This window comes from Triticum urartu, chromosome 5 (genome assembly GCF_003073215.2).
Source record: "Triticum urartu cultivar G1812 chromosome 5, Tu2.1, whole genome shotgun sequence".
Classification (NCBI taxonomy): Eukaryota; Viridiplantae; Streptophyta; class Magnoliopsida; order Poales; family Poaceae; genus Triticum; species Triticum urartu.
In genome coordinates this window covers 484,333,118-484,349,912 of record NC_053026.1, presented here as the reverse complement: position 1 = coordinate 484,349,912, position 16,795 = coordinate 484,333,118, and the positions used below count along the sequence as shown (strand labels likewise).

The 16,795-nt window shown below is 41.1% G+C and overlaps 3 protein-coding genes across 3 annotated transcripts; all 3 read left to right on the top strand.

The window, feature by feature from the left end:
* Positions 1-2,473: 2,473 nt before the first annotated feature.
* LOC125510025 (glutathione S-transferase-like) lies at positions 2,474-4,908 on the top strand. Its single transcript, XM_048675115.1, has 9 exons — positions 2,474-2,676; positions 2,976-3,020; positions 3,324-3,409; positions 3,515-3,586; positions 3,812-3,865; positions 3,974-4,049; positions 4,181-4,242; positions 4,403-4,462; positions 4,592-4,908. Exons 1-9 carry the CDS (start codon positions 2,568-2,570, stop codon positions 4,694-4,696), a joined length of 669 nt encoding a protein of 222 aa, XP_048531072.1. The 5' UTR covers positions 2,474-2,567; the 3' UTR covers positions 4,697-4,908.
* A 211-nt stretch (positions 4,909-5,119) lies between these two features.
* On the top strand, positions 5,120-8,221 carry LOC125510026 (glutathione S-transferase). Its single transcript, XM_048675116.1, has 9 exons — positions 5,120-5,376; positions 5,877-5,921; positions 6,327-6,412; positions 6,514-6,585; positions 6,881-6,934; positions 7,055-7,130; positions 7,375-7,436; positions 7,704-7,763; positions 7,871-8,221. The coding sequence occupies exons 1-9, from the start codon at positions 5,295-5,297 to the stop codon at positions 7,973-7,975; spliced, it is 642 nt and encodes a 213-aa protein (XP_048531073.1). The 5' UTR covers positions 5,120-5,294; the 3' UTR covers positions 7,976-8,221.
* A 2,316-nt stretch (positions 8,222-10,537) lies between these two features.
* On the top strand, positions 10,538-16,007 carry LOC125510024 (probable hydroxyacylglutathione hydrolase 2, chloroplastic). Its single transcript, XM_048675113.1, has 8 exons — positions 10,538-10,762; positions 11,173-11,358; positions 12,225-12,428; positions 12,884-13,007; positions 13,783-13,883; positions 14,703-14,777; positions 14,855-14,953; positions 15,563-16,007. The coding sequence occupies exons 1-8, from the start codon at positions 10,691-10,693 to the stop codon at positions 15,707-15,709; spliced, it is 1,008 nt and encodes a 335-aa protein (XP_048531070.1). The 5' UTR covers positions 10,538-10,690; the 3' UTR covers positions 15,710-16,007.
* Positions 16,008-16,795: the final 788 nt, after the last annotated feature.

Below are 16,795 nucleotides of genomic sequence, written 5' to 3'. Positions count from 1 at the left end.
GAGAAGCCATCCGGGTCCGAGGCCGAGTTGATATTAGCAGAATTGATGGCCATATCGATTTCCTCAACAGAGGGAGGAATTGCTACCTCTTGAGCACTGCGTTGGTTTTCCCTTGAAGAGGAAAGGGTGATGCAGTAAAGCAGCGTAAGTATTTCCCTCAGTTTTTGAGAACCAAGGTATCAATCCAGTAGGAGACCACGCGCGAGTCACCTCGTACCTACACAAACAAATAAGAACCTCGCAACCAACGCAATAAAGGGGTTGTCAATCCCTTCACGGCCACTTGCAAGAGTGAGATCTGATAGAGATGATAATAATAAGATAAATATTTTTGGTATTTTTATGATATAGATTGAAAGTAAATATTACAAAATAAAATAGATTAGAAACATGTATGATGGAAAATAGACCCGGGGGGCATAGGTTTCACTAGTGGCTTCTCTCGAGATAGCATAAGTATTACGATGGGTGAACAAATTACTGTCGAGCAATTGATAGAAAAGCGAATAATTATGAGAATATCTAGGCATGAGCATGTATATAGGCATCACGTCCGAGACAAGTAGACCGAAACGATTCTGCATCTACTACTATTACTCCACACATCGACCGCTATCCAGCATGCATCTAGAGTATTAAGTTAATAAGAACAGAGTAACGCCTTAAGCAAGATGACATGATGTAGAGGGATAAACTCATGCAATATGATATAAACCTCATCTTTTTATCCTCGACGACAACAATACAATACGTGTCGTTTCCTTTTCTGTCACTGGGATCGAGCACCGCAAGATTGAACCCAAAGCTAAACACTTATCCCATTGCAAGAAAGATCAATCTAGTAGGCCAAACCAAACTGATAATTCGAAGAGACTTGCAAAGATAAACCAATCATGCATAAAAGAATTCAGAGAAGATTCAAATATTGTTCATAGATAGACTTGATCATAAATCTACAATTCATCGGATCTCGACAAACACACCGCAAAAAGAGTTACATCGAATAGATCTCCAAGAGAATCGGGGAGAACTTTGTATTGAGATCCAAAGAGAGAGAAGAAGCCATTTAGCTACTAGCTATGGACCCGTAGGTCTGAGGTAAACTAATCACACATCATCGGAGAGGCCATGGAGTTGATGTAGAGGCCCTCCGTGATCAATGCCCCCTCCGGCGGAGCTCCGGAAAAGGCCAAGATGGGATCTCTTGGGTACAAAAGGTTGCGACGGTGGAAATAGGGGTTCGTGGTGCTCCTGGATGTTTGCGGGGTATATAGATATATATATATATAGGAGGAAGAAGTAGGTCGGTTGAGCAACGAGGGGCCCACAAGGGTGGAGGGCGCGCCAGAGGGGTGGGTGCGTCCCCTGCCTCATGGCCGCCTCGTTGATTGCTTGACGTCCATTTTAAGTCTCCTGGATCACGTTTGTTCTAAAAATCACGTTCCCGAAGGTTTCATTCCGTTTGGACTCCGTTTGATATTCCTTTTCTACGAAACACTGAAATAGGCAAAAAAAACAGCAATTTTGGCTGGGCCTTCGGTTAATAGGTTAGTCCCAAAAGTAATATAAAAGTGTAAAATAAAGCCCATCAACATCCAAAACAAATAATATAATAGTATGAAACAATAAAAAATTATAGATACGTTGGAGACGTATCAGGAATCATTAGGGCCACATTCTCGTCGACCAAAACACGTTTGTCCTGAGTCCAGAGGTTAGGGGAGATGATGAGGCTCGAGGTCGGCCTGGCAGCGAGGAGCGAGGAAAAGAAGTTGAAAATGTGATCCATGATCAAATGGGGGTCCACTACCCTAGTACCATCAATGACAAGGCTGTCAATGAAGCATGTATGCCGACGGTCATTAGCAATAACAAAAAAAAAATAGGCCGTAGGAGAGTCGCCCTTAAGGACCCAGTTGATAGAACCTCACTGCCTCCAATAGAATGTAAGGCTTAATATTTCATTTTTTTTCATGTACGACAATCAATCACCTTAATTTATTTATCTTCTAAATCAATTGCACTTTAATTACTTATCAAATTTCTTATTAACATATAAGTTAAATCATAGACCGGATTTGGTAAACATTTATTTTATAAAATCGCATTAATATAACCAGATAAATCATAAACTGACATGCTAGAATATTTACACTCCCACTATAAGGCACGTGCATTGTCCTATCCTACAAAATTGCTTCGACCTAGAAGCCTCTTTTTCAAGTACTAGTCAATGTGTATGTGCAATGCACGTTAATTTGGAAGTATATTAAGTGTATGCAGATATTAAGTAAAATATTATTTGCGTGTTATTATGTGATTATTACTATATTGGACATGAAATTAATTGCACGCTAAACGTGTTAAGCGCTTGACATTGAAACAGTCTAGGTCGTTGGATTGACATGATTTGATGACCGAGATAAATTGAATCTGCCCTTTTGAATCTTTTTATACTGGTATAGATATAGACGATATTTTCTCTAAAGAAAAAACACACACGGAAGGATAAACTCTAGTGCTTCGTACTACCGTTTCCCCAGAGAAAACAATTGGGCGGAATTGGGATGCGGAAGGAGGAGGCAGCCATGTCGGCAGCAACGGGGAAGCCGATCCTGTACAGCAAATGGTTCAGCTCCTGCTCGCACCGGGTTCGGATCGCCCTTAACCTCAAAGGTACGCGTACCAGCTAGCCTCGCTTCTTGATTCTGCCGCATAGGTCGCGGGATCACAAATTGTGAGGATTTTTCTTTTGAAAAGTCTATTGTGAGGATTATGGGTGCTTGATTGCCAAAGCTCTAGCTCAGCTTTATCAGTTAGATCCGGGATGAAGAGCTTTTCCTCACCAGTGATGTGATTCAGAGAAAATAGCTCCCAAATTTCACCAAAGTTCATAAGAGCTGTTTAGATCTTATTAGTACTGGTACTATTTGCTACTGTATGTACTAATTATACCATTTCCCCCAATCATAAAGGTGTGGATTTCGAGTACAGAGCGACCAACCCGATGACAGATCCAGGTATACAGCTGAATCTCTGCTCTTTTTTTTTCTTTACAATGAAATCGTCACTTGCTCGGAGGGTACCATTTCTGATGGCAAATTAAGCAGTTCTCCGGTGTCAATGGTGTAAAGGAAAGCTGCTTATCAGTAGCATAAATGAAAGTTTGATACCTATTTTCCTGGATCTGAGTACACAACTATTTGATCCTTTTGCTACTATGATTTTGTAGAAGCTGCGTTATGTTACGTATGCGGTATGCTTCATGTTCTTTTTAGTAGTTCATGATGTTATTTCATTGTTCTTGCTGCTTCCCTTTGTAGATTATGAGAAAATCAATCCTGTTAAGTTTGTCCCAGCATTAGTGGATGGGGATTTTGTTGTTTCCGACTCGTTTGCAATCATTTTGGTAAGCTGCAACTCTTCACTGCATTTTTGAGCTTACAAAATTAACTCTTACAACGCTTGTGCAGTGATATATTAGCAATTAACGGGCTTGTTTTGTATTGAGCAGTATATGGAAGACAAGTATCCTCAGTGTCCTCTCTTACCCCGAGATCTGAAAAAGAAAGCTCTTAATTTGCAGGTACTATTGTGTCTGCTTAAAATTATATAAGCACAACACAATTCGAAGCACTGAAATAAGTTTTAGATGTTTATTGGATGAAACTTGTTGTAAGTTAATGGTTTTACAACAGATGGAGACACTAACTAATTTGTAGCTGAAACCTATCTTACTTATGTAGGTGCTGTTGTTGATTACACATTTTAGTATGCGTACTTCATAAAACAAGTTTGTCCCTTGTTGCAGATTGCAAGCATAGTGTGTTCAAGCATCCAGCCTCTTCAGAGCCATGCTGTCATTGTGCGTACAGATAGAATCTTTAAGTTTTTTCAGACTAGAATTAAACTTCCCTTTCAATTATAGTGTGACAATATCCATATACGCTTGGTTCTATATGATTGTTTGTAGGGTTCATATCTTGGCACAATGGACACCAATGAGAGCCTTCAGATGGTTCAATATTATATTGACAAAGGCTTCAGAGGTGCGATTTCTACCACTCAGTTTACCAAATAGCTTAGAACACTTGCAATTTTCCCCTTGCTTCAGTCTCGCGTTCATAATCATATACAGCATCCGTGTTGGTCTGAACTATCCTCGATAATTTTGTTTCAGCGATTGAGAAACTTCTGGAAGGATGTGACAGCAAATATGCCACTGGAGATGAAGTTCAAATGGTGTGCGCTGCAAAGCTCAAACCCAGGCTTTGTTCTTTGATAGTACATAATATGCTGGTCACAGTGAAGAGTGTGCTGAAGTGCTCTACTTACATTCCTGCTAACTCTGTTAGTGTATCATCAGCTAAGTAGGTTCTATATATATTGTGGCCATTTTCAGGCGGATGTGTTTTTAGCGCCCCAGATCCACGCTGGTGTGACACGCTTCCAAATCGATATGGTATGCAATGTTACCCTATTCTAAGCTCTCTGTTGCTTAGTATGTATGTGACGTGCAAATGTGAAAATGTCTTGCACTGATTATTCAGAAACCAGAGTTATAAGCTTGTATTGATATTTTCTCTGGCAGTCAAAGTACCCTATTTTGGCAAGGCTTCAAGACGCTTACAATGAGCATCCTGCATTTCAAGCCGCACTTCCTGCGAACCAACCAGATGCTCCTCCATCCCAGTAAAGTAATCAGGACCTCGATGACTGTAAGATTTTTCATGTTTGATCGAGATTCTATGATGTAATTTCAAAGTTAGATGCTCATGTAAGCAAAGACCCCTGGATGAGCTTGACGACATTGCTGTAAAAGTGAATAAATGCAATTTATCGTATGTGCCAGTGTAAAATTCTAGTATCAATAAAGAGAAGAAAGGGAAGAAGACGAGTCAAACATTATTTCCCTGTTGTCAAGCCGAAAAAGACATCATCGATTAACATATCATTTTGGGATGGCCTTATCTTCTCATTTTGTTCTTTTCTCTACCCACCTACAATCAATCAATCATACACCTAGTCCAAGGTGACTTCATCTCCCTGACTCTGGGGGCATCTGGTGGGCCCTACATAATCAGTCTGATACTCAGGCTTGGGTACCATCTTCTGCTCTTGTCCCCTTGTGCTCTGCTCACACCAGTTTTCTGCACGGTGCTCTCTCTGTTCACATGAGGAGAGGAGAAGAACAATCCCTTCTCCGGCTCTTCATACCAATAAATATAGTCACATACTGCTGCATCGTCTCCATCTAGTAGTGGAGGAAGAGGAGAAAGGGGTAGCAGGCAGCAATGGCGACGGCCAAGCCCATCCTGTACGGCGCCTGGATCAGCTCTTGCTCTCACCGTGTCCGGATCGCTCTCAATCTCAAAGGTGAGTACTTCTTGAGGTTTGGAGCTTCATCTGTTCCTTTTTTCTTGATTATGTTAGCCCCGGATTAGTCCTAATTCAGCTTCTCCATCCCTATGGTCTTAGAGTTGATTATGTATATTCTAGATTCTGAACACTCTTCAGTTGGGAACATTTCAGATGCCACCAGTTGTGTATTTGTTTTGGGTCTGGAACATGTAAATGAATATCATAATTGTTGAGTAACGTGATTGTATTAGGAAACATAGGTTAGACTAGGAAATATTCTGGCTTGCCTTGTACTCCTATATATATGCCCACGAGGCTCAAGCAATACAATGAACAATTCCACCAAATCCCTCTCTCCCTTCTAACAATAATTATGATGCACACTTAGGTGTGTGTTCGAGAAAAATGATTAATGCAGAGCAAACTAGATGTAGTAATTTCGGCGCACACTTAAATGATAAAAGTTGTAGGCTCTTGTTCAGGAAACTAATTAATTCATTCTCTCTATGGTGCAGGTGTGGACTATGAGTACAAGGCAGTCAATCCTCGGACAGATCCAGGTACTCATATTTACCAGATAACATCCGCATAGTAATTATAAAGCCATCTCATCCCGTTTTTTTTTAAACATCTCATTTCCGGTTTGCAATTGATGAGAGCTCAAAATGCCAACTGGTCAGAGTTGCCTCGTGATGCATGCCTACTTATGCCTTATTACTAGGCTAGTAGCTGCCTAATCTGCAGGGAACTGCGCATAGACTATTCCTTCCCTGGACATTAGCTTAGTCTGCTATAACAACTTTGTGCACCATCTTTGATGATGAAAATCTTGGCTTGATCAATGATACAATTGCAATGCATGTTGTACCCATCTATTCCCGATGCTGAAATCTACGGAATGTTGAAAAACGCATAATTTGTATTCTGCTTTAGGAGAATTCACCGTTATGGATTTCTTATTGCAGACTATGAAAAAATAAACCCGATCAAATACATACCAGCATTGGTAGATGGGGACTTTGTTCTATCTGATTCTCTCGCTATCATGTTGGTGAGTCACAATTCTTGCTTCAGTGGATTAAGAATGTGTTTCTTCAGCATTCCTGTCCCTCTGTTACTAGTTAACAAGCGTCTTTCTAATGCACTGAGCAGTATCTGGAAGATAAGTATCCTCAGCATCCTCTCGTACCTAAAGATATCAAAACGAAAGGTCTTGATCTTCAGGTATATGTCCGGCTAAAGATCTTCTTTGGCTCTTTTTTCTACTCCCTCCGTTCGCTTTTGTAAGACGTTTTAGACATTTAAGACAACACCTAAAACAGTTCAATTTCAGCTGTCTAAAACGTCTTACAAAAGTGAACAGAGGGAGTAGAAAAATCTCTTCTATAGTTCTACTTCTGTGTCTTGTTAATCACATGAACCATAGTTGTTCAAAACTCTTTTTTCGAACCATAGTTGTTCAGCACACTTACCGGTAACTCCATATGGAGTAGCTAATTACATTTTTTGCTTGTTGCAGATTGCGAACATAGTTTGCTCAAGCATCCAACCTCTCCAAGGCTACGGCGTAATTGTGGGTTTTTACCGAGAGTTAGCTACCGCTGACAAGATTTCGTCTTAATTTTCAACGATTTTTTCAGTACGAGTTTGACAGTGTTTGTGTGTGCACTATTTATATTTGTTTACTTTGCAGGGTTTGCATGAGGGTAGGTTGAGCCCCGATGAGAGCCTTGAGGTGGTTCAACGTTATATTGACAAGGGCTTCAAAGGTGCAATATTTCGCAACATACTGTCTGCACAGTTATATACCTGCAGATTTGAGAAAAAAGGAATTTGGAATCTCTCTCTGTTTTCCTCTAGACTTCCTTTTCTCTTAGCCATTCTTCGATCATATGTGACAGAGAGATGTTCAGTTGTGCTGTTCTGAGTTCTGACCGCCGTCAACCATACTTATTATTTGTTCAGTTGACCAAAATAATCTTACTCTTGGTCTGCTCTTACTATTTGTTGCAGCAATAGAAAAGCTCTTGGATGGATGTGACAGCAAATATTGCGTCGGAGATGAAGTCCATTTGGTTTGTGTTTCTGAGCCTACACACTTCTTCACTGATACTACATGTTTGATGCTTTTCCTTGATCAGTCACCTCGAAATGAACTTCCAAGTCAACATGACCAAATTGATCATGCATAATTTTCTCCACACATATTTCAAAATTCCATTCCGGACTCCCCATTTCCTTAATTATCATGTCACTATTATTACTGAATGTGCTACTACTAATACTAATCTTGAACTATATATTCTGAATTTCTGATACATGTACATTTGTGGCCTTGGCAGGGAGATGTGTGTCTAGCCCCACAGATCCATGCCGCCATCAATCGCTTCCAGATTGATATGGTATTCACTTCCTCTCTGATATTCTTTGTGCAAATTAAGATTTCTGCTGCTCTCACCCTACATACTCATCAGAAAACCAACAGCAACAAGCTTTCCTTTTCTTGCAGACGAAATACCCAACCTTGTCGCGACTTCACGATGCCTACATGGAAATTCCGGCATTTCAAGCCGCACTGCCCCAGAATCAGCCAGATGCACCTTCAGCAAAATAATCAAGAAATCAAGCCAGTTACAACTATACGCGTGTAATTTCCACAATAATGAGGAATGTAGTCTGCAATGCATGGAAGAACCTCTCATAAGTCATAACTTGTCAGTTTGTCTGCGTGTACACGACTTTGTCGTCCATCTAGATGCCATGGCGAGCTGCCGGCCGGGCTCCGGTACCATGTAAAATTAGTATTGATCGATTCACTGCCAGTAAGATTCAGCAGAAAAAAGAAAGGTGATTTGATGAATTGACCTGTATTTATAACTGATGTTCTCTCTTGGATTTGTATTTGTTGCTGGATTTTTTTTTGTGGGGGATTTATTGCTGATGTTGATTGGGTAAATTCGCTCTGTTTGGCAAGCGGTGCCGTTTCCATTGGACGGCCCCTGTGATTTTTTGAGGCCGGAAAGTGATTTGTGCTTAAATACCATCGATGGATTGATGGTGATCTGCTGTCATTTTCACCGTATTAACAAGTAATCTGTTGGAGAGTAGGATTTTGCAGAAACGAAATGGCCCTGACCTTTTCAGATTAATCAGGGAATCGGCTTGCTTGTTTTTCTCCTGAGGAGTCAAAATGTGAGACTAGTTAGTCCCGATGTGGAAAATACAAAAGAGAACCTGGGTACCAGCGCACCGTATATCCAAAAAAATATATTAATAATTCAAAAAGAAGTTCAAAAAATCCCGAAACTTCTTTGGCACCAGACATGATCAAATATTGTAGTCGTATAAAAAGATTCGTTAGAGAAAGACTTTTGTTGTATCCTGGGTCGAAGATTCGGCAAAAAACGCTATATACAAGTACTATATTGTTGTCATAGACTTCTCTTTTTTGCCCTGAAGTCAAAATGAATCATTTCTTATCCAAACTTTTTATATGGGTAGAATACCTAATCATGTTTGATTCCCAAAAAAATCTGTATTTTAAAAAAAATTGAATTACTAATTTTTTTGACGGACATAGGATGCGCGAGAACCCAAGAGCACCAAGTTCCCGTCCGTTCCGGTGCATGTTTGCTTCAGAGAAAGAACTCTCTTCTGGTCGTCATTGGTGGGAGTCGTACAATGAGGTCACGTGTGGACCAAGAGCTGGGCGAAGTGTACACAACACAAAAGATTGTTTGGAACATGACAGTGTGAGTTCATTTGTTTCTTCTAGCACTCCGCTGGTTATATCTGAACCCTCTGCACGCTCCGCGTCTGTGACTCTGTGTGCGACACATCCATCGGAAGAAAAGAGCGACCCATGTTGCGCCAACAGATGAAGCTATGAAGAAGAGCGACATTTGACCTTTTTCAGTTGTTTATGTTCTTTTTCGTTTTCTTTTTTCTTTGTGGACTTGCGCACAAAGCACGAGCGCCATATGGCATTTTAAGTACTTTTCTTGTTGCGCCTTTTCAAAACAAAAGTGAATTCAAATGGTTAGCCTTTTTTTAGTGTGGAACCACCCCATCTAGGCCAAAATCTCATCTGACATGGCTGCTCGCTAGAAGACGATCTCCATCGACTACGAGATGCCTGTAACGACTTTGATTAGTACAGACACAAGCATTCATATGTATGCGCATACACTTATCCCTATGAACACACACGCACACCTTATTCCTATGAGCACCTCCGAAAGACTAAGCCGGCATATCATTGTAAAAATTACGAACGCGAGAACGTCTTCTCTCACTGAATGCGCATAGCCGAAAATCCGAAATCCTGAAATAAATTTAAAAATAAATGCGAGCACTAGGATTTGAACCCTGATGGGCTGGGAATACCACAATCACTCTAACCATCCAACCACAGATTGGTTCATAATAATCTTGTATCTATCTCTCTATGTATTTCTTTCTCCCTTTTGTCTTAATATATGACATGCAGTCCCATGATTTAAAAGAAAAACTCTCTCGAAAGTGCTAATAGGGTCACGAACTCATGATACGCTTGTTTGTATTCCCTCTGTTCTAAATTACTCGTCATGGTTTTAGTTCAAACCACGACGAGTAATTTGGAACGGAGGGAGTAGTAGGTTGTACCGTATATGTATACTTGAGCCCCTGCATTTATACGGTGTTAAAAGAAGCGGAGTGTGATCGATCCATTGTTTGGCAATCGGAGCCTCCAGATTTCCTTGTCGATGTTTTGGCAAACGACGTATCTATATTTGAGCATGAAATATAAAACACCGTGATGGCGTATTACCATAAAAAAAAACGTTTCATCAATTCAAAAAAAGAGAAGTGTCCGTGGAGGAATTCAGACGGTGCCTAAATTTCCGCTGCCAGAAAAGCGTAAGCAAACTTTGGTGTGCCCCGCACACAAAAATACGCGGTTTGGCGTCCAAGGCCCCTCAACGACTGCGGCCGTACGCACCCACACGTCACGCGCGCCTGCGCCTGACGCCGACGACCTCAGCCGCCCCCCGCCCCCGCCGTCGATCCCGCGACGGACGCCCCGCCAGGCGCCACGTGGGCCCTCCGCCCCGCAGCAGAGAAGAACCCCGCGCGCTCCCCCGGTGGGCCCGGGTCGAGGCAGCGCAATCACAGCCGGCCAACCTCCCCCTCTCTCCCTCGCTTCTCCCCCACTACTACTTGCCTTCCCCTCCCCGTCTCTCTCCGTCCCCCGTCCCCATTGCCTTCTCCGTCCCCCCCACCCCCCTACCTCGTCGGCGGGCGGCGACGCGACGCGACGAGAGCGGCGGCGGAGGCAGGAGGGGCAGGAATGCGGATGTTCTCCAAGGCCTGCTCGCTCGTCGTCTCCTCCCTCCCGCGCTGCTCCTCCTCCGCCCCCGCGGTACGGCCTTCCTCCCCCTCTCCCCTCAACCTTCGATTTCTGCGGGGGTTCTCTGTGTCGGCCTGGATCTGGGCCGGGGGCTCGCGCACGTCCGCCGGGGACGCGCTCGATCGCCGCGGCACGCTGCAACAACCGCCTCGGCGTTAACGAACGGAGGAGGAGCGGGACTCGTGGCGCTTTTGCGATCCGGCCCCTCGGTTCCCTCGTTATCGCCGAGACTGTCCCGTGGTTCCCCTGTTTCTACCTAATTTCGTTGGTTTAATTTATTTATTATGCGGGCATGTGCTGTATGATAGGCGCCGCGCGGCGGGGGGTTGGTGTGGGCGATCTGGCTGGCCGATTTGTGTGATTTGGTTCTCTGCTGCGGATTGCCAGGTCTGAGAAAACTGCTGGATGTGTTGTTTTTGCAGATTAGGGGGCAGCCGTCGTTGATACCGAGGGTGAGCAGGAAATGGCTCGGGAAGCCGCTCATGTACGGGATCGGCACGCTGCTGGTCATGCCCCTGAGGACCATCCACGGGGTGGGCCGGATGTTCGGCGCCGCGCGGTACCTCTGCAACATGACCAGCGTCTCCTCGTCGCTGCAAATCGAGCTCGTGAGTGCACTGGAACTCTTTGAGAGGGTTTAGTTCAATCCCTACATCCCATTTCAGTCAACTGCTACTGAAACTTAGTGCAACTGCTGTAGATGTTTGCCTGTAAATGTAACTTGTGTTCGCTGCATTGACTTGGGCGCATACAGCAGTGAAATATAAGTTGGGCTGGTTTGGTTTGCTTTAGGAGGCAATTCAAACAGTCAAAAGTTGTTTATTGAGGGGGACTAGTCATAACCATTTCTGATGAGTTTCTCACAACCACGTGCTGTTGCTAGCAGCATTGCTTTCGGAGAGAAATTATGGTCCATTCTCAATAGGAAATGGTTCATGTCTCTGAAAAAGCTTCCCCATATTCTTCTTCCACTCCATCACTTATTGCTTTATTCTGCTTCATTTTACTATCTTGTTGCTCTGTACCCCTTTACCTAACTACCACGATATATCTTCGCCACGTTAGACTGCATCTTTGTTGCCAAACCTTATCGAGTGTACTATGGTGGGCCAGATGGTGTGCACTTCTCTTTAGTTTGTTCTTGACCCTTCATGTTTGCAGTTTCTTTCAGACACCGGATCTTTATGGTAATATCTGAACAGCATTACTTGTATTTCTCCAAGACATAACAATTCTTCATACATACATGCTTTTTCCTTTTAAGAGGGAATAGCATGAGACCATGAGTGCATGGCTTACACATTTTATTGTTCGTCACAAACAAGTAGATTGTAGATTGCTGTCTTACTGAACAAAAAAAGTCTGATGTCATTGCATTTTATGTATCCTATTTTCTGTGGATGTTTTTTGCTTGTTATTCATACTCTTGAATTTCATTCTGTTGTTTCTTAACTATGATCTGCATCCTGTGTAGGTTCCCTGTCTTCAAGATAACTATGCATACATCTTGCATGATGTGGATACTGGAACAGTTGGAGTTGTAGACCCTTCTGAGGCGGTGCCTATCATAAACGCATTGGAAAAGAGAAACCAGAACTTGACCTACATATTGAACACCCATCATCACTATGATCATACTGGTGGCAACTTGGAACTGAAGGCAAAATATGGTGCAAAGGTATACAGTTGACTGCCTCCTTTGTTGTTTCTGTCATCCTTTTTATTGTTTAGAGACTGTGTGAAGCCATCAAAATGTGTACTCTTATGATATAAAATGAAGCGGAATCAGATATTGTTTCATCAACATTTTGCTGTACCAGATATTATTGGCATTCCTAGCAACAATATATATGTCAAATTTAGGCAGCCAGGGTTGAATTTTACAATGAAGCCAGAAGTTCAGTTCTTGAAATGGCTTGTCATTGACCTTGAGTATAAATTGTTCTTAAAGTAGTAAATACTATAATATATGATGATTCTTTAGATTAATAGATGGAACTGATTGGCACAAGTTTATTTTCTAGCTTGCCATTATGTGTCCGCTGGATGCCCCTGTCACCGCAAACATCATAGATCAAGAGAGCAATAATGATATCTTCTGTTTTTCTTCTCTAACATTAATATTTATACTAGGTAATTGGTTCTGAGAAGGATAAAGATCGAATTCCTGGCATTGACATAACTCTAAGCGAGGGTGACACATGGATGTTTGCGGGTCATCAAGTTCTTGTGATGGAAACTCCTGGTCATACATCAGGTGTGTAACTGCAAATTTCATTGTGTTGTATTGGGTTAGCTTTACAGGTGGCTAGTGAAGATTGTTTACACCCTGGTCCATTTGCACTTGGTTATTTTTTTTCTTTCAAAAATTGCAATAAAAAGTTCTCAGAAAATTCTGGAGAACTCATATATGCGCCTTGTGGGATGAAATGTGAACCTGCCAATTTCGTGCCAAAGACTACCACTTGTGTGCTGAGCAAGAGAAATAAGACAGGAAGGTCCAAAATAGCAGCCCTGACAGTACACAGTTTCTTTTTTCTGCTGTAAACAGTAAAATTGGTGATTTAAAATTTGCAGTTTCAAGTATCATTCAACATTACATATATCTTCTATTTTTTGTTATTGAAACTTAGAAATGTGATTTATTGGCCCAAGTTCATATGCATCTGGGGTCATCTGATGATGTCGCCACTAGGAGTACCACTTGAAAAAACTAGGAGTACCACTTAAAAAACTAGGAGTACCACTTAAAATTTAAATTTTCTCATGACATTCTAAATTTCTTTCCTTACCTTCTCTCGTGCTCATGTAATATCATCTACCGTTTTACTTGGTTGATGTTTTATCAGAGTCCAGAAGTAGTGATGCTGCCCTTTATGGAGCATATTTGGAGCTATTAAAGTTTTTCATAGTTGTTATGACATGTGTTCTGTTGTTTTCCTGGACATGCATATTATGTTCGTTTACAGAATAATTTTCTGATGTGACATAGTTTTCAAGAAATTCATCCATTCCCCTTGTATTTCTATCAGGTCATGTGAGCTTTTATTTCCCTGGATCTGGAGCAATATTTACAGGTGATACCTTGTTTAGTCTATCATGTGGAAAGCTTTTTGAGGGGACTCCAGAACAGGTCAGATATCTTTGTATACATGTATGATGTATACTCTGTAATCGTTCAAATGCTCATATGTTATGCTCTTTGAGTTTCTTCTACTTCCATGTGCTTTCTGATTTCCCTAGATGTCTGTAATAAAGCTGCTTCCTTGCCAGTGTTTTTTTGCTTTCGAATAAAAGGAACTTACGGCTAAAGAACTCCTAATTGAGACCAATAAGCATCTGGTTAGAGATTCAGAATTTTGAATATAAACTGAACTTCTAGAACCATGACTAATGAAAGAGGTTTAAAAAGATCTATGAATAGTACTCCCTCCGTTTTTATTTAGTCCGCGTATTAGCTTTGGTCAAAGTCAAGCTTTGTAAACTTTGACAAAGCTTATAAACAAAAATATTAACATATACAATAACAAATCAATACCATTAGATTCATTATTGAATGTATTTTCACATCATATAGATTTCTTATTTTAAATGTTTATATTTTTTTCTATAATCTTGGTCAAACTTTACAAAGTTTGACTTTAGTCAAACCTAATATGAAGAGTAAATAAAAACGGAGGGAGTAATAGCATGTGCGAGTTTGCTACACTGAATATTGTTGCACTTCCATTTATTTGAACAAACAAGGAATAGTTAAATCAAATCTAACTGCTCACGCCTTGCATTGGAATCAGTTATCGCTAAAAAGGTGAATGGTTGCGGGCTTGTGGTAGTTTTTTTGTTTGCAAGTGGCTTGCTCCATTTTTGTTTTCATAGAAGTGTACCTAATGGAGTTCATTATATGCATCATTGAGACCCATGTATATCACCTTTTTTTCTGACCTTCCTGCAGATGCACTCTTCACTCCAAAAAATTGTAGCTCTTCCAGATGTGACGAAGGTGTACTGTGGACATGAGTATACTCTGGTGAATGATATTTCCTTTCAAATCTAGCAATTTCTTGCACCAGCTTGTTATTTAATTCTGAATGTACCTCTTCACAGAGCAATTCAAGGTTTGCCTTGAGCATAGAACCAGGAAATGAAGAACTTCAGGAATACGCTGCAAGTACAGCTGATCTGCGCAATAAGAATACACCAACGGTAACATAGTTTCTAAAGCCATATGCATTCCTAACTTTCAATACACATCAGTTTGTGCATTTGCTATTTCTTCTACTTCCGTATTCTTCTGCTGCTTATTCATGAATTTGTTAGTTTAGTTTTAGAATGAGAGATGGCGACATGTTTGGTGAATTGAATAAACATGGAGATTTAGGGAGCAACTCTCTGTTTGGCAGTTGGTGCATGTGCATCTGTCCTTGCTTCCATGAGAAGTTGGGAACAGTCATGCTTACTTAACCTCTTGGCCGCTCCGATGTCTTTCTTGGGCTAGGAAAAAAAACTGGGATATTTTGGTGTCTGCTTTATAAAGAAAATAAAATTGTTTTATTGTTTTTTGCACTTTCCCAGCTAATTGTTCTTTTCTTTCTGTTGACGTCCAAGAGAATACGATCTGAATACAAGGCACGCAGTTCAAACATTAGGTCATTTTGTATCTCTCACAATTTAGATGCTTATTGACATAAATAATAAGCACGATGTGGTATAAATCACAGTTTCAGATTGCATGGTGTACAATTCATCACAGGAATGGGTTTGTTCAACAATGCTTAACTTTCTAAAATTTCTGTGCTTCATGTTCTTCTCCAGGTGCCAACAACAATTGCGAGAGAGAAGCAGTGCAATCCTTTCTTGAGGACCTCAAGTCCAGAGATAAAGAAAAGGCTGTCCATTCCAGATCATTTCGATGATGCACGTGTTCTTGAAGTTATCCGACGGGCGAAGGATAATTTTTGACTAACCACAAAAGAAATTATCATAAAATGATGACCCAACCATCTCTTCGAAAAGGAGAAGTGGACAAAGAACCCGGCAAGACCACAACAGAAGGAACGCAGGGAAGGAAATGTGTATAGCTCGATGTTCCAAAAATGCTTTGGTGAAAATTTGTCTAGCATTGTATGTAGCTTGCGCAGAGTGCTTGTTAATCTGATAGCAGCTGGTGATTCTTTTGTCGACTACAAATAAAATGTGTCAGTGTAATCCTCTATCCTGGGAGAGAAAAAGCTAGTTAGCTGTTTGACAGTGTTCTTCAGTTCTTGTTTCCTCATTGTCTTGCCGGTTATCATTGTTTTCGTCATCTGGTGATAGATTTTACGCTGGAGAACATTTGGACAATGTGCCGATTTGTACTCCCTCCGTTCCAAAATATAAGTCTTTTAAAAGATTCCACCATGGACTACATACGGATGTATATAGACATACTTTAGAATGTAAATTCACTCATTTTGCTCTGGATGTAATCTATAGTGAAATCTCTAAAAAGACTTATACTCTCTCCGTTTCAAAATAGATGACCCAACTTTGTACAAAGTTAGTATAAAATTGGGTCATCTATTTTGGAACGGAGGGAGTAGATCACAATGACAGTGGATCATCCGACTGTAAAGGTTAGAGCAGTAATCTTCTCCTTGATGGCATAAATATCAGACATGGATTTGACGTCACACATTGGAGATCGGTGCTCGGTCATCAATCCTGCTTGCTGAATGCGATGCATAACCGGAAGAGAAAGCATAAGGACAAGTGTGATGAGTCTTTCCTTTTTGAAGCTTGTGTGTCAATCTGAATGGCTTTTATATTGTTATATGATATTACTAGTACTGTTGACGCGTCATATATAAAAGGTGAAAACGCCTTCCACCGACTGAAACCCAATTTCCGGACCCATGTTAATAATTGAGTGACGAAATCGCCTGGTTTACTGTCAACCAGAGGGATGGATTTATTAGACACTGTTCTACCTGGAGCAACTCTAGCATATTACCTAAATCACATATCCTTTTACAAAACAGCTACTCCCTCCACTCCCTAAATAAGGCC

What these genes read in the sequence shown, in the direction of transcription:
- LOC125510025 (XM_048675115.1), top strand. Translation starts at nt 2,568, where the DNA reads ATGCGGAAGGAGGAGGCAGCCATGTCGGCAGCAACGGGGAAGCCGATC. An exon ending in AGAAAGCTCTTAATTTGCAG is followed by an intron (nt 3,587 to 3,811) that starts GTACTATTGTGT and finishes CCCTTGTTGCAG; the next exon opens with ATTGCAAGCATAGTGTGTTC. An exon ending in CTGGAGATGAAGTTCAAATG is followed by an intron (nt 4,243 to 4,402) that starts GTGTGCGCTGCA and finishes GGCCATTTTCAG; the next exon opens with GCGGATGTGTTTTTAGCGCC.
- LOC125510026 (XM_048675116.1), top strand. Translation starts at nt 5,295, where the DNA reads ATGGCGACGGCCAAGCCCATCCTGTACGGCGCCTGGATCAGCTCTTGC. An exon ending in CGAAAGGTCTTGATCTTCAG is followed by an intron (nt 6,586 to 6,880) that starts GTATATGTCCGG and finishes TGCTTGTTGCAG; the next exon opens with ATTGCGAACATAGTTTGCTC. An exon ending in TCGGAGATGAAGTCCATTTG is followed by an intron (nt 7,437 to 7,703) that starts GTTTGTGTTTCT and finishes TGGCCTTGGCAG; the next exon opens with GGAGATGTGTGTCTAGCCCC.
- LOC125510024 (XM_048675113.1), top strand. Translation starts at nt 10,691, where the DNA reads ATGCGGATGTTCTCCAAGGCCTGCTCGCTCGTCGTCTCCTCCCTCCCG. An exon ending in GCTCCTCCTCCGCCCCCGCG is followed by an intron (nt 10,763 to 11,172) that starts GTACGGCCTTCC and finishes TTGTTTTTGCAG; the next exon opens with ATTAGGGGGCAGCCGTCGTT. An exon ending in GCAATAAGAATACACCAACG is followed by an intron (nt 14,954 to 15,562) that starts GTAACATAGTTT and finishes GTTCTTCTCCAG; the next exon opens with GTGCCAACAACAATTGCGAG.